The following is a 24221-nucleotide window of genomic DNA, read 5'->3' as shown; positions in this document are numbered from 1 at the left end:
CAAACACCCCTCTGGTTGGAACGGAGGTTTCCTACGTGAGCTGTTAGGATGGCTGCGATGCCAGGGCTGGCTCCTGGGCACCTGTCCCTCCGGCCACGGCGGACCAGCACCTTGGTGTCTGTGACACGTCAGAGCAATGGGGTGGCATGTGGCTCGCTGCAAAACTCACCCCTGGGCCGTATGTAACACAAGCAACCTGGCCAAGGGGAATGCCGATGGCAGCCTTATTGCTCCTGCTTTGGTTTCAAAAGAACCAGAAACTTCTCAATACGTGTGACCCCTGATGGCGCTGGATGATGCTGGGAGGGGGCTGTGATGCCAGCAGGCGCTGAGAGGGTGCCAGGCGAGGCAGCATGGGGTGGCATTAACACCAGGCTGTGGGGCAGGTCAGCCAGGAAAGCTCCCTGGGGCGGGGGGTGGGGGGTCACAGAGGGGCTGGGATGGATGGGACCCCCGGAGCGTGTCAGTCCAATCGCCCCGCTCTGAGTCCCGACTGGGGCGGGGGGAGGATGGAGGAAAAAAGTCCAGAAGAAGAAGCGATTGTGGATGAAACGCTGAGCTGGAAGGGAGGACGGAGGACGCCCCTGGCTCCCGCAGCGGCGGGGCACGGACGGACAGACGGATGGGTGGGTGGGCGGATGGATGGATGGATGGATGCCCTTCCCGGGGGGCGGCCCCCTCTCCCCTCCCCTTCCCTCCCCTCCCGCCGGGCCGGGCGGCGGCTCCGCTCCCCCCGCGGGGCCGCTCCGCCGCTCCCCGCCCCCGCCCCGCCGCCGCATTTAACGGGGAGCGCGGCCGCCGCCGGCCCGTCCCGGCCCGTCCCGTCGCCTCCCGGCCATGGCGAACCGGCCGCTGCTGCTGCTAGCCCTGGCGCTGGGCCTCGCCGTCGCCGCCAAGTCCCCCTACCAGCAGGTCCTGCAGCACAGCCGGCTCCGCGGCCGCCAGCACGGGTAAGCGCGGCCGGCCGGCGGCCCCCCGCCACCCCCCCGGGGAAAAGTAGAATGAGAGTGGGGGGGAAACGGTTTTCTCCCCTATATTTGCACAAATCCCGGTGGGAAGCGGTCCCGCGGGGGGTGGCGGCTCCCTGCACCGCCGGGCTCCGGCCGCTGCGCGGGTGCGGAGGCGTCGCCGAGGCCGGGGTCGGTGCGGGGCATCCCGCAGCTCGGCCCTGCCGCGGGGGAGCTCTGGCTGGGGGCTTTCTTCCTCCGAAAACGGCTTTTTCTTTCTTCCTCCGCAACGACTTTCTCTTTTTTCCTCCGATAACGACTTTTTCTTTCATCCTGGAATCACTTTTTTCTTTCTTCTTTGGATAACTTCCTTCCTCTCTCTCAGGATGCTTAATATCCCAGATGTCGTTTCAGACTCCACAATGATTCTTTATCGGTCTATCCCCATTAAGGAAAAAGGCGGGGGAGGGTGGAGTGGGGAAACCTCAGATTTTGAGCAGTTAAACATTTTGTGGAAGGAATTATCGTTTTCATGAATTTATAGAAAAAGAAAGAAAATTGGTTCAATGTCAGAGGAGTGTCTCTGTGGAGTGGGCACCAGCTTACTCTTGATTGGAACCCCCAGTAAGTCTTGAAAGTTTTCTTGACATGAGTAATCACTTATTTACTCATAAACATTCTGAGATAAGGAATATCCAAAAAAGAGCTTGTAGACCTCTCTAGATGGACAATGTGTTATGGATTGAGTAGTTTGAGTCTTCATTGATAGAAAACTAACTCAAGGTTAATAGTTGTTCCCACTGTTTTTAAAATTTATTGGGAATTAGGAAGGGTGAAAGGACTACAGACCTTTCAGATGGTTTTTGTCTCTCACCATGGTGACATTGATTGAACTGTAGCTTCCATTTAAATGGATTGCTGAAGGCAGGGTCATGGAACGCTTTTAAAAACCCCCAAGACTGAAATATTGCAATTTGATACATTACCTGGCAGGGATCCAGGTCAGTATTTATGAAAAGGGGTATGCTGTGTATGTGTCTAATTGGGTAAAGAACCCAGCAGACAAATTCTGGGCTAATGTCTATTTGTAAAATCTCTATAATGAAAGAATTACAGTGATTTGTGTACAAATATAGTCAGTCTTGTTCTTCATCTCTGCGTGATCTGAAACGAGGTAAATATCCAGTTCTGCTGATAGCCCTGAGGCAGAAATTTGCTGGGACTTGGCAAGTTAGTGCAGTCCCGGTGTAAATCAGTGCACTCATCTCTGCAGAGAGAAGCCTGTTGTTGGCGGTACAATCAATAGAAACACAGGGTAAGATGTGATGGCGGTCCATGCTGGTGCATGAAATCTTTGGGAGATGCAAGGAATTAGTATGCCGGGGTTTCCAGATGAAGTGAAGTTACGCTGAGATAAATCCAGCCACAGCACTTTGCTCATTGGTCCCTTTCTGACAGAGAGAGCAATTTATACCCAGCTAATTTTTAAACATCAACTGAATTTTGAACATCGATTAATGATGTGCCAAAAAGATAGAGAGACGCAAAACCAGCCAAAAAGTTCTTGGATGTGAGGCGGGTTGTTTTGCTTGCAGGAGGGAGCTCCGGAGGGATGTGCAACCAGAGTTGCCACCCTTTCTGCTGTGAGCATCCCCCCCACCATCAATGCTCCTATTGAGCCGAGAGCAAGTTGGGTGGCAGAGCTTGGCTCTGCAGCAAAACTTGTACATCTTAATTAACTTTTTTTTAACAAGTGAATCAGGTCAAGTCCGGGAGAGGAGCTGAGAAGTATATAAGGAACGTTAATATTTGAAGGCGAAAACCTAGGCGCGCTCTCCCCAAACTCACTTGGTTTTGTGGGCACTACGTGATGCCGGGGAGCTTCGTGGACATGTTTATGGCAGGTAGCTGGGGCTGTATGGTAGATCCTGCTCTTCTCTGCCCCTTCCCGAAGGGCAGCCCCTGTCCCAGCAGCTCCCAGCTGCTGCCTGCCAAGTGGAAGGCTTCAGCTGAAAGGGAACAATAGGCAGTTTTATCCTCGAGTCAGCGCGGCTGGCTGGGAACGGCATGGCAGAGGTGATGAACTCCAACGAGGAGAGGGGAGAGTGTTGACAAATTCATTTTAAGCCAGACTGGGCAAAGGACCAGAACAGGCACTGCGGGGAGCCGCTACTACAGCCTGCCTGTGGGAATCATTGATAACACGGCCCCGGGGGGGGGGGAATTTTTCCACACTGAGGGAAAACTGGGAAGACGTTTTCCCCGATTAGTCGGTGAGGGAGCAGCAGTCCCACGGATCTGCGGTCCCGGGCAGGGAGGAGGGAGCAAGGCAGCGCCGGGTTCAATACTGTCCTGAAGGCGCAAGGGTTTTCTTGGCAGGCTGCTCCTGGGGATACGGGGGAAATGATCAAACAAGTCCTTCGGTAGCCAGGCTTGTCAAGATGAATATTAGAGGGATTGTCCACTGCCGTCAGCCAGACGCTGAAGTCGAGGCACGGTTTGGAATTTCGATGTAATTGGAACCATATTTCGGCACGGCGGGGCCGGGGTAGCCGAGGTGGGCTGAGTCAGAGAGCACAGACGTCTCTCTAAGTGATGATTTGGCATGGAAATTACTGAGCCTGGGCCAGTTTGCACCAGCTGAAAGTTTGGCTTTGTGATTTCTAACTTTTTTTTTCAGTTGATTCTTTCCCCGTGTCCCTCACCTCATATATAGAAAGGGGCAAATAAATGCTTTCATGCAGAAACAAGCCACCATTACTGTATATGGCAGTAACGAGGGAAACGGTGAGCCTAATTCCCCCCGGGGTCCCATGGGCCCTCGCCTTCCCCTCGGGGCAGGACGAAGGTGCCAGGGCTGGATCCTGCCTCCGCAGGGCCCTGCAGCAGCCACATCAACAAAGGCTCATTGAAGGCAAGCCAAGCTCCCGCTGAGACTCCTGCTGGACTTAGCCAACATATAGGAGACCCTCGTGTTAATTCATGCTAATGATGGGCGGGCTGGCCCATTTTGGGGAGAGTCGAATTTGGGATGCCGGTGAAAAACAAGCACGGCCGCAGGAAGACTTGGTGATCAGGCTGCAAATTCTGCTTTTGTTAATTTTGGTAGGCAAGCGGGCAGCGTCTCGGTCAAACCCAGCGGGAAACAGGCTGCTGTCTGTTTTTTCTAAACAGACCAACAAGACCTTTACAACAGCATCTCCAGACCCCATCCGGAGTTTCATTTGTGCAAATGAAAACTCTGTCCTGGACAGTGCAGAGCGCTTCTGATGGGCTGAAGTGATGATTTATGTAATTTGCTTAATTATTTGTTTTCCCTCCATCTGCCTGGCAGCCAACACTGCGCATACTTTTGGTGCCGCTGACGCAACTGGGACATGGTGTTGTTGTTGGGAATCCAGTCTCAGTTGACCTGAGCATCCCCAGCTTGCTTGGGTGCTTGCTGCACCTCTGGCTCAAGCCCAGGGGCAGTCGGTGGCCTCACAACCCGGATCCATAAATCATATCTCATGCGCTGGCCATGTGTTGCCCACATCCATGGCCAGGGCTGCTGGCCACAAACCATGGAGATGGTGAGCCAGGCTGAGCAGGGAAATGCTGTGCTGGCCAAACCAGCGGCAAGTAAACTCCCAACTCCTGTTTGACCACGTCTTTGCTCACTGTGATACCACTTCTTAGAAAGCTGAAAGGCTGCAGTCAGCTCTCAGTGAGGTTAGTCACACACGTAATGCCAAGCATCTACTTTTCTGGTTGAGAAGCAGCTCTTGGTACCTTATGATAGCCACTGTCAATCTGTGCTGTCATACCTGGTGTGTCAAAACTGGAGTGGGCAGTGCCACTTTCTTGTTTTCCCCATCAGCAGCTCAGCATCCATGTCCAGAATGGGCCGAGTCCGTTTTGATACAGCAAAAGTACCCGTTCCAGTTTTGGTGCAGGTTGGTCCAGAGGCTGATAAATATCTGTCCTTCTTTATGTCCCAAACAATAAAATAATGGGGTTTTTTTTTTGGAAGGATTTGAATTATTGCATAAATTTATCAGGTTTTAGCTGGGATCCCAAATTGTAAGTAGCTGTTCGCCGTAGAAATACTGACCAAAGTATTATTTTTAACTTAATTTCTTGCTATTTTGGTGAGAGGTGGAACACGGAAAGAAGTCAAGATTTTTGCACTTAGTGAAGAAAAAGATACCCCAGCAGAGTGAAGAGAGATCCCTTTCACTGCTTCCTCCACGTCATGATAGTCATTATACAGCCGGATCTAGCAAGTTGTCTTGCAGCACTAAGTTTCCTCCTTTGCAACCCCAGCAGGGCTTTTCGGGTGCTGTCAGGTGGGGTCTGGCTCCGTCCTGGGGGTCAGCACCGAAAGGAGGGAGGCTTACCAGACCCTCTTCTGCTTTCTCATCCCCTGTAGCCCCAATGTGTGCGCGGTGCAGAAGCTGATCGGCACGAACAGGAAATACTTCACCAACTGCAAGCAGTGGTACCAGAGGAAGATCTGCGGGAAGTCAACGTAAGTACCCGAGTGCCGGCCAGGGTCTCCCCAGAGACCCCATTGCGGAGGTGGGTGCTGGGTGGGAGAAGCAGATGATGTGACAGATGTGGGACGTCAGAGCCCGCGGCATGGGCTTAATGCGTATAGGCGTTAAGAATTGTTTTAGCCGTCTACTCTCGAAGAAATACTTGTGCCTTGTTTGTTTTCTCAAATGGCAAACGTGATCCTAAAATGCTTAGATGTTAAGAATGGAAAGTACCATGTAAATACAAACCCTGATGGTTTATTCTAGTTGCATTTCTATGTGTACTTCTATAGCTCTCAGTGCTGTAATGAAGTGCGTACCAGATGTTTTCTAGTACTTCGCTGTGTCTCTCTCCATGCTGCCTAGATTAAAAAAAAAACAAAAGGGGCAGGGGAAAAGGCAACCCAGAGCTGATGGATATTGGAGGGAACATAAAATTCATCTAGACATGTTTGCTTTGGAAGGGAAAACAGAAATAAGGGGAAAGAGGTGTCGGTTTTAGCCAACACTCTCTGATGACTCCACCAGGAAAGTTAATTAGACTTGCAGGCCAATTCCCCGACTAAAAGTGCAAACAATAATATTCAAGTAGCTGTTGCATAAAGTATCTGTGTAAGCAGCCTCGGGACATTCTTTTGAAAGATGTAGTCAGCAGATAATTAAGGATCTGCATGCTTGACGATCTGCCAGGCTGTAGATCAGGAGCAGAGAATCTTTTTCCTTGGAGTAGGCCAAACTGGGCTTTCAGACACGTTTGCTGGCCCACACTTTAGCACGCACCACCACGTTACCCAACGTCAGCGCGAAGATGCCCTGGGAAGCGCTGGCCGTGGGGAGCAGAGCTGTGGGCCAGGTCTGGTCCTGGAGCTGCACGGTCAAGAAGACCAAACAGCAGAAAATCATCTCATGTGTTTCTGGTATAGTCCAATGTAAAATGTAATTAGATCTATAGCAACATGCTGTTCTTTATTGCACATTAAATAAATTCTGTTTCTGTAGTAAACAGCAGACATTGAGATCTTGAACTGTCATGACCTATATGGCTTTTATTTTCATTGCCTTTACGGGTTTGGCTGTGATGGGATTCGTTTGGGCGTCAGGATTTGTTTCATGTGTCTGATGTTGGTATTGTGAGGAGGAGCGCCAAACAAGGGTGGTCACTGTGCATGGCTTTCAGCCTTTCATCATGCTACCCATTAATTCATCTGAAAGAGGAAAATTCTGTACTTCAGGAGGATATATTGCAGGAGGTACCGTATAGCAAACACGTATAGCGGTTTCCCTTATGTCCAATTGTCCTTACAGGAAAAAAAAAACCAAAAACCAAGGAGAGGCAATATTGTAAAAAAACCCAACCAACCAAAAAAACCCAAGTCCCTCCCTTTAATTTTACAAAATCACCAAATCTGGGAAGACTTCACTCGGGTGATTAGAGTTCAGGGTCTCCCATTGGCTGAATGGTGGCTTTTTTGACGTAAAATGGACAAGATTATGGAATGGCAATATGGAATCATCATTGCCCCTTCTGATAACAGAGTAGCTTAGTAGGTCTCCAAAGAAAACATGACTCAGCGGCAGATGTGGGACGGCTTTGCTCTTAGAGTCACTGAAAGGCAAAGCAATCCAGCCACGGATTTCTTGAGCTCTGAAGCAAATGAGAAACTAAACTCAAGTAACCCAAGTGTGCAGCTGTATTTGGCAGAGACAAACTCATCTGCTTATCTCCAGAAAGAGGTGGAACAACTGGCATCTGGCAATATTTCATGATTTCATTTGAGGAGATGGGGTGATCTCTTCTAACCTCATTTTCTCTGCTTTTACCCAAGTGTCTAATCCAATGGTGCATCGTTGAGAGAAAAGCACACACAGCGTTAACCTGCCTGTTAACCTATGAGCTAATGTTCCCATTATACATGGAATTTGCTCACTATTCTTCGCTTTGCATCATCTCCACAATGGGTGTTATTGTCTTTTTCTCTCTTCCTAGTAATTTTTGAGCCTGGGCCCTCCTTTGCCCGTTAGCAGTGCTTGTGCAGAACAAAAGACACGTGCCTTGACTCACATTTTCTGGAGGACCCTGGGACAGCTCTGATTACAAATGTTTGCTGATGATGGCTCCCACTGGACGTGGCGTTCCTGGTGTATGGAAACAATCAGGAGACATTTGGGCCATAAAGGACATGATGCGTTATGCTGCAGCAGTCAAATTCTTAAACCAGTGTCAGAGGCCTGATGCTGTGCCACGCTCAGTGCATCAGCACCCAAGAGAGTACGTGGGCACAGTTAACGGTGCTCAGCATGAACCCTCGAAACTGGCCCATTGTGTGGGACTGAGCTGGTCCGCGAGAGGTTTTGAGAATACCAGCTGTCTTTAAATCCCAGAAAGAGTCAGTATTTGGCATGTTCATCACCATAACCGGGTGGATCCAGCCTTTGTTTGGGATCCGTAGTCAGAAGTCCTCTCCTGAAGCTGTGTGCTGGGTTCAGCCCAGGCAAGATGGTGGAGCTGGATGAGCATGGTCATTGCCCTCCTCCTCCTAAAAGGTTTTTCTGACCTGTGAGGAGTCCTGGGATAGAGGATGCTTGACCCATCTCACCTACTTCACATTTGACCTGGCTGTTATCCTCCTCAGTTGCTGAAAGGGTCAGTGGTGCCGTAAGTTGGATGTGTGTTGCAGGTACAAATACCTGGCTCTAGGAAGACAGTTTTGACTGCTTTGATCTATTTTCTTTTCCTGCCCTGAGCGCTGTTTCAAAAGGTAGGAGGGAGGGAGATCAGTGAGAGACCAGGTACTGCAGAGAAGCAAAGCTGAGCTCCTGCAGAGCGACTGGAGCAGCAAGGAAGAGCCAGCTCAAAAGACCTGGATGTGCCTGGTCTTGTCTCCGGGTACATCAGCTTTCGGTCGCTGCTCCAGGCTCACGTCTGAGAGCGCTCAGTCACCCTGGGGTGCAGCAGGCGCCATGCTGAGTTGCTCCATAGCTCTAACCAGAAACAAATAGGTTACGGCTGTAAGGCAGAGGCTGGTAGGCTCTGCAGGCTTTCCTCTTGAGCAGCAGCTTTTGGTCCGTGGAGGTGGAGTGCTCTACTGGGGCTGGATGTGCTCAGTGGAAATTTCAACTCATGCATCAGAAGAGGAGTCTTAGCTCTTTATCTGCTTTTTTTTCTTTGTTTTTCTTCTCTTTGAGAAATATTGGCTCGCAGAGTTAGGGAGAAATTAGATAGAGAATTTATGTACATTTTTTATCATTGCATTACTTGCTGATGAAGTGAGATAAGGCAGTTGGCAACACGTCTGACACTGCTTTGATTTTAATGAGCACTGAAACAAGATTGTTTTGGTAATTAGGTAATTTTCCACTGTTGGTTATTCCAAAGCCAAAGAAATAGTTTATTTAGAGTATATTCTCATCGTTGTGCTTGTGTTTCTTTTATATTTTTCTACCTCCCTATGCACTGGACTCATTCTTCCAGAATTGGTGTTGCAATTGAACGTGTCCCTAAACACTTTTTTATCTCGAGAATGAAAAGGCAACTTACAGAAATTTGGGGTTTGATTATTATTTGAGGAATAACTAGTGGTAGTAAGTTTCCCCTAAATATGTTCCTTTTTTTTTCCTTTTAAATTAACTTTCCTTTTCTTGTCTGATGTACTTTCCTCAGTTCAGGAAAAAAAATTACTCTCTGGCACTTCTTTTACAAAAACAAAACATATGGGTTTTATTACAGGAAATTATTACAAATGGATCTTTATGCACTAATATATGCCTAAGCTTATTTTTATTACCTTGAAAAATGCACTTAAAATTTAATTTCAGATTCTAAGACTGCAACAGCAGTGAAACAATGACTAATAAAAGCCAGGGAGCTTGCTTCTGCAGTCAGGCACAGATAGACATTTAAGAAATACAGTGTTTCAAAACCAGCGGCTGAAAAACTAGAGATGTGACTCAAAATTACTCAATGAGGAGGTCAGGAAATTGTGGGCAGAGGCGTTGCAGAGTGGATGACAAATGCTCTTTGTACGAGGGCATTGCTTATTTAACCCACATCACTGGCACCCGCCGTGTCCTGGTGTAGCAGTCTGTAGCCGCTGAGCAGGCACCAGAAACAGGGATGGACTTGGCAACTCCAAAGGCTTCTGTGCAGAACCCGGTGCATGGTGCAGTGGTTGCGAGTGCTCCATGTTCTCTCCTGTGAGCTGTTTGCCCCCAGCGGTGCAAGAGAAATACTCCTCCCCGGTCACCAGACTGTGGTTCCTACCCAACTGGAGGAGGACATGTCAAAGGAGCAGCCTTCCTCCCATATGGATGTGTAGGGTCCTGTAGCATCGGGATGCAGAGTCCTGCAAGTGGGGCAGAGCAGCCTTCAAACATGGCCATGCTCCTCCTCCCCAAGGGCTGGAGATGGCTGTGGGACTAGCTGGGAGGATGCCCTTTGCCCAGCCCTGAACAACCCCTTAAATGCTGCTCATGTGCCTTTGGGTGGACTGGGTGGTCTTGTGTTTCCACCAAGACCACAAGCCATGGGAGGGAAAATGGCTGAAGCTGTTTTTACAAACCCCATCCTTGTGGGCGCAAGAAAGCCAAGTACCCTTGCTCCTTGTAGGTGCAAACACTTGGCTGAGCACCTCTGTGTTCACCTAGACCTTTGCAGAAGATTCCTGGTGCTCAACTCAAAATGCTGGCATGCAAAACGCGCACCAGATGATGCTGGCTTGTCAACTCCAGTGGGTGAGTGAGACTTGGGGCTTGAATAAGCCCCTGCACGGGTGGAGCTGGCCCCATTACTGGCCTCGGTGCTCCTTGCCATTAGCTTCCCTTGTGGGGTGGTGCTGGAGATGCCCATGAACCTGCTGAGAAGCAAGCGGTGCGGTCCCTCCATCCCTTCCCGGTGCCCTTCCTCCATCCCTTCCTGTGCTCTCCCCTCCCGGCAGACGCCTGGCTGCTGGGGCAGCCCCGAGCTGGCGAGCATCAGCGTCCTGCCCCTTTGTCACAGCTCATTAATCTCCAATCGATCTATAAATAAGCCTTTTAAAGCCTACGTCAGCACTCAGGAATTACTTACGCTGAACTTTGGAATGATTTCTCTTTAATCAGCTCCTCGTCTTTGATTACAGGTCTGAACCAAGGGAACTGTCTAGACTGGATTTAGTTTCTAGGGTGAAAAAAAGAAAAATCAGAGGTAGGGGAGGGAAGTGGCGGGGGGGAGAAAGTGTGTGTTTCTAATGAACATGAGACGGGGGGGGCTGGGGAAAGCAGAGCAGCAGGGTGTTAAGATCTCCAGTAGTCAAAGGAAGGGATTGCTTTAGGCAAACTCTTTCCCACATGGAATATATAATGTCTAGACAATCAGTCTGGGTTTGCTTTGTAATTCTCTTAGGAAACCGTGACACAGAATTTATTTGCTTCTGTCACAGAAAAGCAGGTATTTGTTTCACTTACTGGCTCTTAATTACCCCGAAGAATTCCCTCTTAAACCCCAGGCATTTCCACTGTTTGTTAACAGTGGTAAAATGATGACAAATATCTGAAGCTTGAGGATTTTCCTTTCTCTTTGAGTGAGTGCGCTGAGGCTCGGCGCTACAGCATCCTACTTGTCTTGAATCCAACCGGGAGCACAGAGGAAACGCTTGTCTTTGGGAGGAACACCTATTCCCTCCCTGTCCTAGCCCATCGATCGGATGGCCTCGCTCCTGTCACACCAAGCATAAGAGCAATAGGTGAAAGAATCCCCTGTGAGAAATAAATGGGCGACTTCTGGATCGATTCTCTTTTTCCTTTTTCTTTTTTTCCCCCCCTGTTAATATCAAAACATATTCTCTCAAATGGCCAGCTCTGAGAATCAGAGGACTTTTATCTCCCATTGAGCTGCAGACGATGGATGCAGCATTCAGGTGGCTCTTGCTTATTTTGGGTCTGCAAATCTGCAGGATGGCCCCGAGTCCCCAGGATGGGGTCTGCAGCCCCTGTGGTTTTACTGGGGGATCAGTGCTTGGTCAGAGCAGCAGTTTGCTGCCAGCCAGAAGGAAAAGCTGTGCTGAGGGTATACGGATGTATCCGGTGTTAGCGAAGATGGATGTGCTGTGGTACTGCCTAGGGATGCCCATGGATGCGCATTCCACCACCAGTGAGGCTTGTCCTTGCAGGGTTTATCGCAAGCCTTTCTGCCACAACACCCAAGACTAAGGATGCTCCTTACCCTCCAGGGCTGTCTTGTGGATTTTGCCATAAGTAAGCGAATAATTTCTGGTGGTGGACAGGAATGGGGGGAAATGAAGGGGAAACGCTTGGCTGGTTTGGTCAAGCAGCCGTACCGGAGTTGTAGTGTGTTGCCCAAACAGTGATCAGACGTGACAGCAGCAGTCAGCCGGGGAGATCCCCAAATCCCGCGGGAAATGTGCCCAAAGGAACCAGCACTTGCATTGTCTCACGTAGGTTATCTGTTGGGACCGTGGCCTCGGTTTCCATCCACTGTTTGTACAAAGTCTCCTGGAAAGTGTGGTTTTTGAAAAGAAGTCGTGTCTGCTTTTTTTTCTGGGGAGAAATTGGCAACATGCAGCCCTGAAGGAGATAAAATTTGTGGTTTGTCTTTTATTCAAGTCTATATTTCTAATGAAGAGTCTGCTTAGAGCCATCACCAAATATGGATGGAAACACAACTATAGCAAATAGGGGGAAAAGCAGTGAGACGCCGTCAGTTAATCTGCCATATCCATCTCTTATTCCAGGGTAATCAGTTACGAGTGCTGTCCTGGATATGAAAAAGTTCCTGGAGAAAAAGGCTGCCCAGCTGGTAAAAATACGCTTGACGTTTTTTAGACTTCTTAAAATTATACAGCTGCCTAGTAAAGGGATATGTTAGAAAATTACTCAAAGTGGATTTGATTTTTGCAATTTGTGCACAATATTGCCATGAACAAGTCAAAAACGGACTCAGCAGAGCACGAGCTGAGTGCCAGATCAGCTCCAAAGCATGCAAAATGGTCCAGACAACTTAAAGCCTTGGTTATAATTAAACTTAATCAAGCAGAGGAGGGCCATGGGGAACTACTTATTCCAACAAGTAATATAGCAGTATTGGAAATGTGATACAAAGGAATGATAGAGTAGCAGACAGCTCTGCCAATCTCTGCTCATTTTTATTTTGGCAAGCATGAGGTTAGCAAAACTGCATTTAGGAGAAAATACAGTTCAGCCACCGGTGGGGGTTGGGAGGGAATTAACTGGGTTTATTGAAGAAAGACATATTCTGCTTTTGCTTTCTGAACACTTCCTTCCACAAAAGTTTGATGCCGCCCAGTTAACCATGTGGGCTGGTGTGGATGGGCCAGTGGAGACCGAGACCTGCGGCGAGCTGCCGGCTCCAAACACCGAAAGCCTGAGTACAAACAAGGATTAGGTGAAAGCAATGAACACCTTTCCTTGCCTCAATTCACATCCATATAAATCCAGAGTAACTCCATTTAAACCTGCAGAGATGCAGTAGACCCTGGATTACGCTGCTGTAATGGAGGCCGGAGCTGTCAGGCTATGATTATTTATTACCTAATTAATGAACAGATACGAGTTCCCTGACGTGCTTCATTTCCCCAAGTGTTCTCACCCGCAGCTCTCCTTTAATTCAGCGCAGTGCGGGAAGGATGAATGATGTGTTGGGAGCATAACCTTCTCTTCTTTCAGCGCTGCCGCTTTCAAACATCTATGAAACCCTGGGAGTTGTTGGGTCCGCCACCACGCAGCTCTACTCCGACCGGTCTAACCTAAGGCCAGAAATCGAAGGACCTGGAAGTTTTACAATTTTTGCCCCGAGTAATGAGGCCTGGGCATCCTTGTCTGCTGTAAGATAAAATTCCTCCTCTTCCTTTGGCTTTCTCTAGTGGAGATCCAGCTCTGCAGGGGTCTGGATCTACTCCTGTCTAGTAGAACAGGCACAGTCCTGATGTGGGAAAGACTGAATTTCTAGGATGGGAATCACTGTACGGGTCCATCAGCTCCAGAGCTTTGTTTCTGAAAGACCTAACCCTAGAGAGATGTGGATACTCTGCAGTGGGTGGACGTAAAAATCACCTAATTCAGTTTTCCCCGCCTTCTTACCATGAGGGATTGCAATAAGACCCACAGCAAGAGACTTTCCATCCCTTTTGATTTTTCATGTTGACCCTTGCTTTACCACTCTGGTTGTTCTGACTAATTTGCACAAGCAGCCAGTCCCAGCTGGAGCCTCTGTTGCCACTGATGCCTTTCTGCAGCAGAGTGTTCCTATGCTCAATTACATATAAATTTCCTTCATATTGGTTTTTATTTTCTCACTCTGTGACTTGTGAAGTTTCCACTCCTGAAATCGTCACCGCTGTCCTGCTGGTGCTCCGACCCTAGCAGAGCATCTCTGTGAACAGGGGAGAGTCCAGATTGTACAAGCCCTACCCAGTTACATCCCTCATTTAAATCCCTTGTCCGTAAAGACGTAAGAACAACTACTGGGGGAGGGAGGGAGCATCTTTTTGGCTATCCCCACTACCAAGCCTCTACCCCAAACCTGCACCAGCTGAGCCTCTTGCAAGGACAATGCTGTTGGGGAAGGTCTCGCGGTGTATTTGTCCTTGGCCCTGAGCGATGCCTTTTGTTGCCTTGCTGCTTATTTCGATGCAGTGATTCCCACGCTGGAGCTTGCTGCCATCATCCCTTTGTCTGCCAGGGATGGGGGTGCCAGACCTACTTCCTGCTGTTGTAAGGGAAAAGCTAAAGAGTTATGAAAGTCAGAGCTCTTAATTTGCACAGACGGCTTAAGGCTGAACACATCACTTAACACATATGCACACATACACACACCCGCCTCGGAAGTACCTCGGATGCAGCCAGAGCTCTTGTCTCTCTCTAACAACTGGCTTAATTGCACTCAGCACTGAAAAATGAATTTTTCTGATTTTTCAGGAAACTCTGGATTCCTTAGTCAGTAATGTTAACATTGAGCTGCTCAATGCCCTTCGCTACCACATGGTGAACAAACGGGTCCTCACGGATGATCTGAAACACGGGACAACACTAAACTCAATGTACCAGGACCTGCCTATCCAGATTCACCACTATCCCAACGGGGTAAGGCATTTGTGTTAAACCTACCCCCAGCGGACTTGCTTTTCTGCTGCCTTGCACCTCCCACACTGTCCTTGGATCTCCAGGACTCTGTAATGCTTAGGTTGACAGCTATTGATTTAGAATACGTATTTAGAAGGAGCTCAAAAATAACATTTATAAGCGGATAGTTTCATCGATGCTGTTGCAGGGAAGTTGCCCCCATTGCTATATAACTTGCCTAAGCTTGCCTAAGTATTGGCTTTTGCATATTTTCTTAGTCTTGATGATGCAGGGTAGACAAAACCACTGATTATTTTCAAAGCTCTTTAAACATGAACTGTTTCAAACATTCTTGATAGAGCATTCTCATTCTTTGTGTGTTTTTTTAGGAAACCACATTTCGGCTCCTGCTGATTCAATATTACAGCGCTCGCTGCGTTTGAAATAGAAAACCAGCGGAGGCTGCTTTACCTTCTTGGTTTAGTGCCCGTAACACCCCGTGGCTCTTTCCCTCTGCAGATTGTGACCGTGAACTGTGCCAGGCTGTTGAAAGCTGACCACCATGCCACCAACGGAGTGGTTCATGTCATCGACAAAGTCATCGCCACCACGACAAACAGCATCCAGCAGATCATTGAGACTGAGGAAAGCCTGGAAACTCTTCGGGTGAGTCCACCCCACGCGTGCTCCAGGGCTCCTTGAAGATGGTCAGTCATCCCACTCCCAGTGGATCGTCATGAAGAGCTTGCTAATGCCTAGGTGCTGTGACCCTAAAGCTGCTGATAAAAATCCTTGCACCAATATAATTTATTTTGCTTTAGGAAGAGAAGTGTTTGATATCAGCGCAAGTAGGGTTTTATGAGAATAATTGCCCCCCTGCTATCGCTGTCAGTAGAGATGTAGACTGAGTCTGGCTTCTCACTCTTCTACAGGAATCTTAGCCTCAGGAGATATTAGCTGTTCAGATTTTATGAGTACCAATTTATTTGCCTCGGTATCTGCCAAGTTAAGGAATAACTTAAAAAGCACGGGGGTTTTGCAGTTAGCCAGCTGTGGGTTCTGATCTGAATTCTTCACTGGAAGTCCTGTGACCCTTTCCAGGCATATCACGGTATTCGAACTAGCACTCGGTCTTGCCAAAAAGGGCGCTTGTACTCAAATTTCTGGAGCACAAGAGAACCACAGGGCCAGGTCAAATTTATAAAGGCACCAAAGGGCTGAAAGAAGCTATTCATGATTTTTTGTAAGTCCTCTGAAATTATAAAAGCCGTAATAAATCTGTCCCTTAGTGTGCACGCCTGGACAAAGCTGCTGACCTTTGTATTCTGGCTGAATGCTTTTTACCCTCTATTCTTGTTGCTCTGAAGGCTGCTGTGGCTGCTTCTGACCTCAACAGCCTGCTGGAAAGCGAAGGCCAGTACACGCTCCTGGCTCCAACCAACGAAGCCTTTGAGAAGATCCCACGAGAAACACTGAACAGGATCTTGGGGGACCCAGAAGCCCTGAGGGGTAAGTGCTTGTTTACTGAGCCCACTGAGAGACTGAAGAGTATTCATTTCTTCTGAATTCCTTCTCAAGGACATCTGAACAGCTCCTTGATACACTCTGACAACAGCTGCAGTAAACACATTTGACAGACTCCAGCTTTTGAAACTGGACAGCCAAGACTTCTTTGGATGTAGACATGGTAGACATGTAGACGTGGCAGGGAGAGTGTTATCTAGACATGGAGGAGGGGGCTGAAGCAGTCCCTTTTCCAAGTTTTCTTGTAGCACTCCTACATGTGCTATCAATCCAGCAACATGCAAGAAAACTAGCATCTATTCAATGTAACTCCCCCTAACAAACGAGTCAAATAACCACACAAAACCTGTTGAAGTTGACAAAGGTGTGTAAAAATCACTCTTTTTAAGCACTTAATTTCCCAGGCTACTGAATTAAAACCAGTCTAATTTAAAATGACTCACATCTTTTGGAGTGGAGCCCCATGCAGTGCTGTACAGGAGGCCCTTGCTGTTGAACAGGACCCCTAAAAGATGCAATAATTTCGTAGATGATTTTTCCAGCTCCCTAAGACACTTGCTTCTCTTCCAGACCTGCTGAACCATCACATCCTGAAGTCAGCCATGTGTGCTGAGGCCATCATCGCTGGCCTGACGATGGAGACTCTGGAGGGAACCACCTTGGATGTGGGCTGCAGTGGGGAAGAGCTGACCCTCAACGGGAAGCCCATCATTGCCAACAAGGACGTCCTGGCTACCAACGGTGTCGTACATTTTGTTAATGAGCTGCTGATCCCAGACTCAGGTACTGGTGCCTCTCTGCATCTTTCTTTCTGTTGCCTTCCTTTTGTCTATTTTGCCAAGGAAATACTGGATTTAGAGGGTGTAGATATTTTGTAGTGATGGGGGCATTGCCTTTAACGCAAAGTTGCTATATCTTGCTTTTCTTTTCAGCTAAGACCCTGTTTGAGTTGGCACAAGAATCTGAAGTTTCCAAGTCCACGGACCTTTTCAGACAAGCTGGTCTCAGTTCTCATCTAACTGGCAGTGAGCAAGTGACCCTCCTTGCCCCAGTGAACGATGTGTTCAAAGGTAAACCGGGGAGTAAATCCCTTTCTTCGTCAGTTTGGGCCACAGATCTGCTTCAAACAGTCTTCAGCCATGTTTCAGTGCAGGAGCATGAAAACCCTCACTCAAATGCCTCAGCTATAGGCAGTGGCATCTAGCTTTAAAATTAAAACCTGATGCAGATAATACTCTCTATTTGCACTTTTTTAGCATCCCAATGGTCATTTTAAGTGAATCACTGGTTCCTTCCATACTTTTTGCTGCAGATAGACTCCCCGTCGTTGACAGCAACATGAAAAACTTGCTTCTGAACCACATTGTTAGAGACCAGCTCTCCTCTAAATATCTTTACCATGGGCAGAAACTGCAGACTCTGGGTGACAGGGAACTGAGAGTTTTTGTGTACCGCAATGTAAGTTCCTGCAGCGTGCACTGCTTGAATGATGCTTGATGTCTGTAATGTTATGGCTGTCATGTAAAAAGTGTAATTGAGCATTGTGGAAAGTATAAAAATCTCTCTTTTGAAGCATATGCGAATAAAGTCTTTTTTTGGTGGAATTTTGTTTGCAGAATCTTTGCATTGAAAACGCCTGCATTGCTGCCCATGACAAGAGAGGAAGGTTTGGAACCCTGTTTAGTGTGGACAAAATGTTGACTCCACCGTCTGGCACAGTGATGGATGTTCTCAAGGCAGACCATCGCTTCAGGTGACCTTTCTGCTCTTCCTAAGTGCTAGGAGCAGAAAAGCTGGCAAAGCAGTTTCCATTTATTATGGGTTGTAGTCATGACTATATATATTTATATTTTTTTTAAGATAGAAAGAGCATCCAAAACCATGGTCTCATGCCTAAATTATAGGGAGCGAGACTTCAAATAACCCTTCAATGAGCTATGAGCCAAGTGTGTGGTCCCGCTTAATACAGTCAGAAGCTGGCTCCAAAGCCTTCTCTGCCCATCACAGCCACCGTGGCCAGCCCTCTCTGTCTCCTCACTACCATTTGGTCCCCGAGGATTCAGCATTCCCAGCTTGCTTTGCTATTTCTCAGATGTTCTGGTTGGACCTCACAGGCTCATTTCCTACCTAATCAACTTTTTGGTTAATTGATTTGGGTAATTGTCCCTTCCCATGGCAGGGAGGTTGGAACAAGATGATCTTTAAGGTCCCTCCCAACCCAAACCATCCTATCATTCTGTGATTTGCTGGACCCCAGCAGGATTTTGCAATTGTAACTTCACAGCTCTCTTTTGAACACAACACGCAATTGCGCAAAGACCAACAAAAGTAATTTATAGTGAAGCATTTTTTGTGTGTTTGTCTTGCAGTACGTTGGTGGCTGCAATCCAGTCTGCAGGCCTAACGGAGAACTTGAACAGGCCAGGTACCTTCACAGTGTTTGCTCCAACAAATGAAGCTTTCCGAGCCATGCCCCAGGGGGAACTGAACAAACTAATGGGTGAGCATTTTCAGAGTGTTTAGATGAACAGCTGCTGTGAGTTATTGGCATGGTGTGGGAGGAATGGCTAAGTTTCTCTGACGTATCTCATTCTTTGACCCAGTGTGTTGGAAGCATGGGCTTCCTACACAACTGATTTGGATAAGTCCTATCCAGCCAAAAGCTGAGGATGGCACTGAACTCTCACACAAAGCGTGGGCATGGGCTTATACTTTTCTTGTGGTTGGAACACGTGTTTGTGCTGCAAACTCACTATGACTTAAATTTGGCTGTGCTGGCTGGTGTAAGCAAGATAACCCTCAGGTGTTTCTAGAGGAACCAGTGAGATCTCTGCCTTGCAAGGCAGGGGGTGAAAGAAGTGAGAATGTGGCAGTCAACCACATGGGATCAGGGTGTCTAAAGGAAGTTTTGCAAATAGAAAACATGGTCCAGATTCCACTTCAAGTTATACTGCATGAAATTTAAGTATTAAAGGATGGAGCTGTTGCTCCATCTATGTGTACGTGGACAAAGCAGGAAGTCCAGTCTGATCCTGAGAGGACAACAAATACCCCAGTCTAGCACAGACGAAGATCAGTATCCTGAAAAGCACAGGCGTGCAGGCTGGGTGTGGAAAAATGCATGGGAAAGTTTAATAGAGCTCTTCTGGATAAGCAGCACGATCTTTTATTTTGTTCATGTTGAAAACTGGCTGTGGTTGGAAACAATGTCAGGTATTTGAGTGTAATGTCTTCTCGTCATTAAACCCCAACCAAACATTGACATCATAATTTGGGAAGCATCTGCCCATGGTAGCTGGTTATCCTTTTAAGTGCAGGGATGGAGGAACTGGTAGTATCAGGCTGTACATCCAGACTAGTGCTTAATATATAAATATTTCAGAACTGTTTTGCCGCTATTGTAAACGGCTGCAGGAGTGAAGTATCCCAGATGCGGCCACTTCAGATGTTCTTCTTTTTTCACACAAATATTTAGCTTACGCTCCTGATGAAGAAGTGAATCATGTTGGTGGGGATGTGCAGTGTGAACTGGGGCCACCCTAGAAAAACTGCAATGGAAAAAAAAAAGCTGACAGCGTATTTAGTTATGGGCAGTGAAACAAAAAGTCCCCCTTGCTGAAGGAGCTGCTCTGGTTCTGTAGATGGAGGCCATCTTTGCACTAGCTGTTCCCCATCGTCTGCTTGTGGGTTTTGTCAGTGACACTGCATCCTCTAACGGAGAAGATGGAGGAGGGCTGCTGGCCCGTGCTGTGCACATCGTTGCCTCTTCTGGAAAATAGGTGGCGAAGGGGAAGCATCTTATCTTCCTAAGGTCTGTTTCAAAGCGCAGCTAGATGAGTAGACACTCAGTGGGGTGGGGAGCAGGCCAGCAATCTGTGAGACATTAGTGACATTTCTCCTGCGCTTTTCCCCTTCCTACCTGGGAATCCTGCAGTTTCAGCCGTGAGGAATATTGCCAAGTGACACTGGCGCTGGCAAAGGATTGACGTTTGCAAATACCCAGTGTGCTCTATCTGCTTCCTTATTTCACATAGGCCTTTTTTTTGCCCTCCTAGACTTCTTTGGGAAGTGAAAGCAGCAACAGAAGCAGGTTCATGCTGTGCACAGTGAGAGAATGAGGGACTGAAAAAACGAGAGAGGGATTTCATATACAGGGCAGGTTTGGTATGTACCAAGGTGGGACATTGGAAGAGTTTCCTTCTGGAATTGCTGGGATCCTGATGGCCTCAATGTCCTAACCAGCTCCAACCAAGGTCCTGCCTTGCACTTTCAGGAAGTTATGGTATTTTCCATGCAAAGTCATTCCAGCACATGAAATACGGGAAGCAAGGGCTGATGCTGTTTTGCAAATGTAAATGTTTTCTTCCCTCAGGTAATGCCAAGGAGCTTGCCAACCTCCTCAAGTTCCACGTGGCTGATGAGATCCTGGTGAGCGGCGCAGTCAATGCCCTTGTGAGGCTGAAGTCCATGCAGGGAGATAAACTGGAAGTCAGCATGGTGAGTCACCTGGGATGGGGTTTCGCGGTCAGCGGGGCTGTGGGCTGTGTTTAGCTGTCCACCTCGAGGACCAAAGTATGTCTGCGCGCACTTGGACGGTGTGGGAACCTCTTCTAAATGTGCGCACAGACCCACCAAACAGGGTTTTCTGGGCTGTAGCAGAGGGACTGTTGCCATGTGTTCAATTCAACAAGCTGGCAGTCTTGAAATGTGGTTTGCTTCAGCTTTCTCCCCAGAAGGCCAATTGCAAATGATTTCCAGGAGCTGTTATAAATTTAAACCTGAGTCATGAGGGAAAAAGCATAAATAAATTAAACGAATGGCTTGTTCAGCTAGCACATCTTTTTTAGTGTAACGTAAATGATCTCGGCATGGGCTCCTTTAACACAGCGGGATTTATTTAGATGTATAATTTCATTTCACAAATTCTGCACTACATTAAGAAAATACAGGATCCTCTACTGAGGGGAAAAAAAAAATTCAGAAAATAAATAACTCAAGACCCACTCTGTGCGTAAGGAAGAAAATGCGTAATGAAAATGGAAAGGCCAGTGTTTCCAAGGGCATTGAGTTGGACAAGTTGTGTGCTAGGCTCTTCCCGTGTCCAGTCCTGCTCTGCCCTCTCCTGATGCTGTCCCCACAGCCATCCTGCTTGGCACGAGCAGCAGCGCCCGCTGCCGCCAGGGAGCTGGTGGCTGTGCTCCGATGCCACGGGACAGCATTCCCAGCCAGGGCATCGAGAAAGTCCGTGCTCCGAAGCCCACCAGCCACTCCAGGACAAGCTGCTCAGGCTGTGATTTGTTTTTATATTCTCCTTAATTGGCAAGAGGAATGAAAACGCCTACAGCCATCCAGTAAATGAATGAATGCAAAATGAGGGCTTTTTTAATAAAATTAGAAACCACTGATGACAAAAGTTTCTCATTTTTTACTTTTTTTTTTTTTCTTTTTCTGAACAGAAAAACAACGTAATACATATCAACAAGGAGCCGGTTGCTGAAAGTGATATCATGGCCACGAATGGTGTGATTTACGCTGTGAACTCTGTTTTACAGCCTCAGGGTAGGTCCTTGGTTAGAAATATCTAGAGCTACACCGTTACGGCAGAGCTGCTTTGGGAGGGAGAGGTGACACGTGGCAATTGCTTCAGTTTATTGAGGATTAATCTGTTCTGGGATTTTCAACACACCCTCCAAAATATCAGAAGGAAGCAGTCTGTGTGCTTTGAAGAGTATTTCAATACTATCTGTGTCCCACCCGTAGCTTCAAGGCCGCAAGAGAGAGGTGACGAGCCTGCGGATCCCGCATTAGAAATCTTCAAACAGGCATCTGCATTATCCAAGGTAAAAGACAAAAAAATCTCTCACTGTAGAACTACTGAAATTACATCTTGGTAACAACGATTGGAAGATAATGTTGCATTCAGATTTTGACTTCCAAAGAGAGTGAGTGCATGTGTTTCACGGAATGACCAATCCTCTCTTCTTACATGATTTAATTATATAAGAAATAATACATTTTGCAACATGAAGCCTACTGTGAATGTAACCTTGGCACGGTACTACATATGTCATCTTCCAATAATGAAGAGTCATTCATCCATAGTTTTTGCAGACTAGGGGTAAATATATTGACATGCAAACTGTTCTTATAGCTGTCAGAGATTTGTTGTATTTATGCAAACCTTGTATTTTCCTCCCGTGCAGGTTTCTCAGAGGAATCCTCGACTAGGTAAAACATCTTCTCTAGCTTGTTTCTAACTTCCGTTGCGCGTCCCTGTCCCTTAAAGAGAAGTTTATTCTGTTTTCTTGCTCCAAGCAAAGATGTAGCCCAACCGGGAGGGGAGGGGACACGGAGATGCTGTGTATTTGTCCCACCCAACTCTGTCTTCTCCTTGCAGCACCCGTCTACTCCCGGTTACTCGCGAGGATGAAGGAGAACTCGGGTGGATTCTGAGCCGCGTTGTGAGCAACCGCAGGCAGCGCCTCCATCCCATCCGCTCCGGCTGACAGCTAAAGAGAAGGACAGAATCGTTTTTAAAAACCAAATATCACCCTTAAATTTATTTTTGCTTCCAATGAAATGGATAGGAAAAATGAAAAGCCATATATATATGTATATATTTTAAGACCATTTTTATTTGGTTTCGACCTTAAAGTTCCCACACTGAGGACAGGTTTGGGGTTTGCTTTTTTGGGTTTTTTTGGTTGGGTTTTTTTTTTTTTTTTTTTTTTTTACAAAGTAGTCACTAATTTGCAATTTTTAACACACCCAGTTTTGGGCTTGATACGTTCATACAAGGGCAGGTGCTTAATTGCACCCTGGTTCAGGAGCTCAGAGAGAAGCTCAGGGCTCACCTTGGTGCTGTCTCACTGGGGGAGACCCAAAGGGGCTGAATTAAAGCCCCTTTTCCAGGCTCCCAGTGGTACCTACTGGCACTGCAAACTCCAGGCTCCCCACGCGGGAAGCCAGGTATGATCTCACTGAAACCCCCCTCCAAAGCAGTGCCAGAATTGGGAAATTTTGGCCAGAATGACTTGGCGGGTATCGCGTATGTTCAGCTTTCTGAGCAAATACGTCACTGGGCGCCAACTTTATGGCTGGGCAAACAGCGATTCCTTTGGAGGAAGTAAATTTGTTGAATTAATTAACCATTACCCAAGCAATTTTTTTCCTGTTTTGGGGGGCTTTTTTTTGTTTATTTTGTTGTTTTTTCTTTTAAACAAGCACATGTTTCCTTCTTCCCCTGTGTTTTAAAAGTCTTCCATGAAATTCTGAATTGAAGGCTTTTAACAAAAGCCTCTCTATTGACATTGAGGAAACTGCATAATTATAAGCTATGGTTTGAGCTGTTCTCTTTTTCTTTTTTTTTATTGGGTTTTGTTTATGCCTATGGGTTTTAACTGTGCTGCGTTTTGTTCACGAGATCGAAATGAGAGTTCTCCCTGGCTTAAGCCTTCCAGTAAATGATTCGTTTTTAATAATGGTTGTTTTTTTAATAAAAAAATTAAAAATAAAATCAAAAATATAAATATGACAAGGGATTGATGCTGCTTGTTTGGTTTTTTTTGTTTGGTTTGAATTGCCTGATGGCCCAGTTTGACCATCTGATGACTAGTGAGGAGAGGGGGGTCAGATTTGGTTGGATCAGTATTTACAGGTCTAATGGTTACTAGCGAGGAATGGCAAAGCATTTCTCCTCTCTGATCCTGGCCTGTCACCATTTTTCGGTGGTATTTTCATGAGCAGTCGCTGTCACACATTTCAAGGAGCCCAGGGCAGCCGTGTGCATCCTCCCGCTGATGCTCAGCCACCTTCACCAACAGCTGGAGCTCAGCGCTCCACGGCACGATGCTAACAGCACCGATTCACCCCATCAGGGCTTTATATTCACTCCCCGGCAGTTATTACCTTGGTAAAACCCAGGATTATGAAGCAAAAAAAAAAACCAAAAGGGGTATCAAGTGCAGAATACAAAAAATCCAGATTGTTTTGGTCTCTCTGGCTGAGAACCAGGATGGTAGTTTTTCTTTTATTAAAAGCCCAAAGTGAAATCCCATATGCTGTGAGCCATCTGCGTAACTCAAATGTGGGGAAAAATAATCAAGCTCTTCTTTTATTTCCCTTCCCCAACTTCCCATCTCATCTTTTTATTTTTCTG

General features: G+C 47.2%; 1 protein-coding gene across 1 annotated transcript; it reads left to right on the top strand.

Moving 5' to 3' along the window:
• The first annotated feature begins 769 nt into the window (after nt 1-769).
• TGFBI (transforming growth factor beta induced) lies at nt 770-23592 on the top strand. The gene is made up of 17 exons (XM_054217709.1): nt 770-950; nt 5359-5457; nt 12193-12257; nt 13145-13302; nt 14396-14560; nt 15059-15205; nt 15907-16048; nt 16634-16846; nt 16996-17133; nt 17376-17521; nt 17680-17816; nt 18433-18563; nt 20436-20560; nt 21520-21622; nt 21824-21903; nt 22267-22291; nt 22461-23592. The coding sequence occupies exons 1-17, from the start codon at nt 838-840 to the stop codon at nt 22514-22516; spliced, it is 2043 nt and encodes a 680-aa protein (XP_054073684.1). The 5' UTR covers nt 770-837; the 3' UTR covers nt 22517-23592.
• Nucleotides 23593-24221: the final 629 nt, after the last annotated feature.

This window comes from Rissa tridactyla, chromosome 11 (assembly GCF_028500815.1).
Source record: "Rissa tridactyla isolate bRisTri1 chromosome 11, bRisTri1.patW.cur.20221130, whole genome shotgun sequence".
NCBI lineage: Eukaryota > Metazoa > Chordata > Aves > Charadriiformes > Laridae > Rissa > Rissa tridactyla.
The sequence above is the reverse complement of the archived record's forward strand: the minus strand, read 5'-3'. Positions and strand labels throughout refer to the sequence as shown.

Coding starts and splice junctions, on each gene's coding strand:
- TGFBI (XM_054217709.1), top strand. CDS start 838: ATGGCGAACCGGCCGCTGCTGCTGCTAGCCCTGGCGCTGGGCCTCGCC. Junction 16,049..16,633: donor GGACCCAGAAGCCCTGAGGG/GTAAGTGCTTGT, acceptor CTTCTCTTCCAG/ACCTGCTGAACCATCACATC. Junction 21,623..21,823: donor CTCTGTTTTACAGCCTCAGG/GTAGGTCCTTGG, acceptor TCCCACCCGTAG/CTTCAAGGCCGCAAGAGAGA.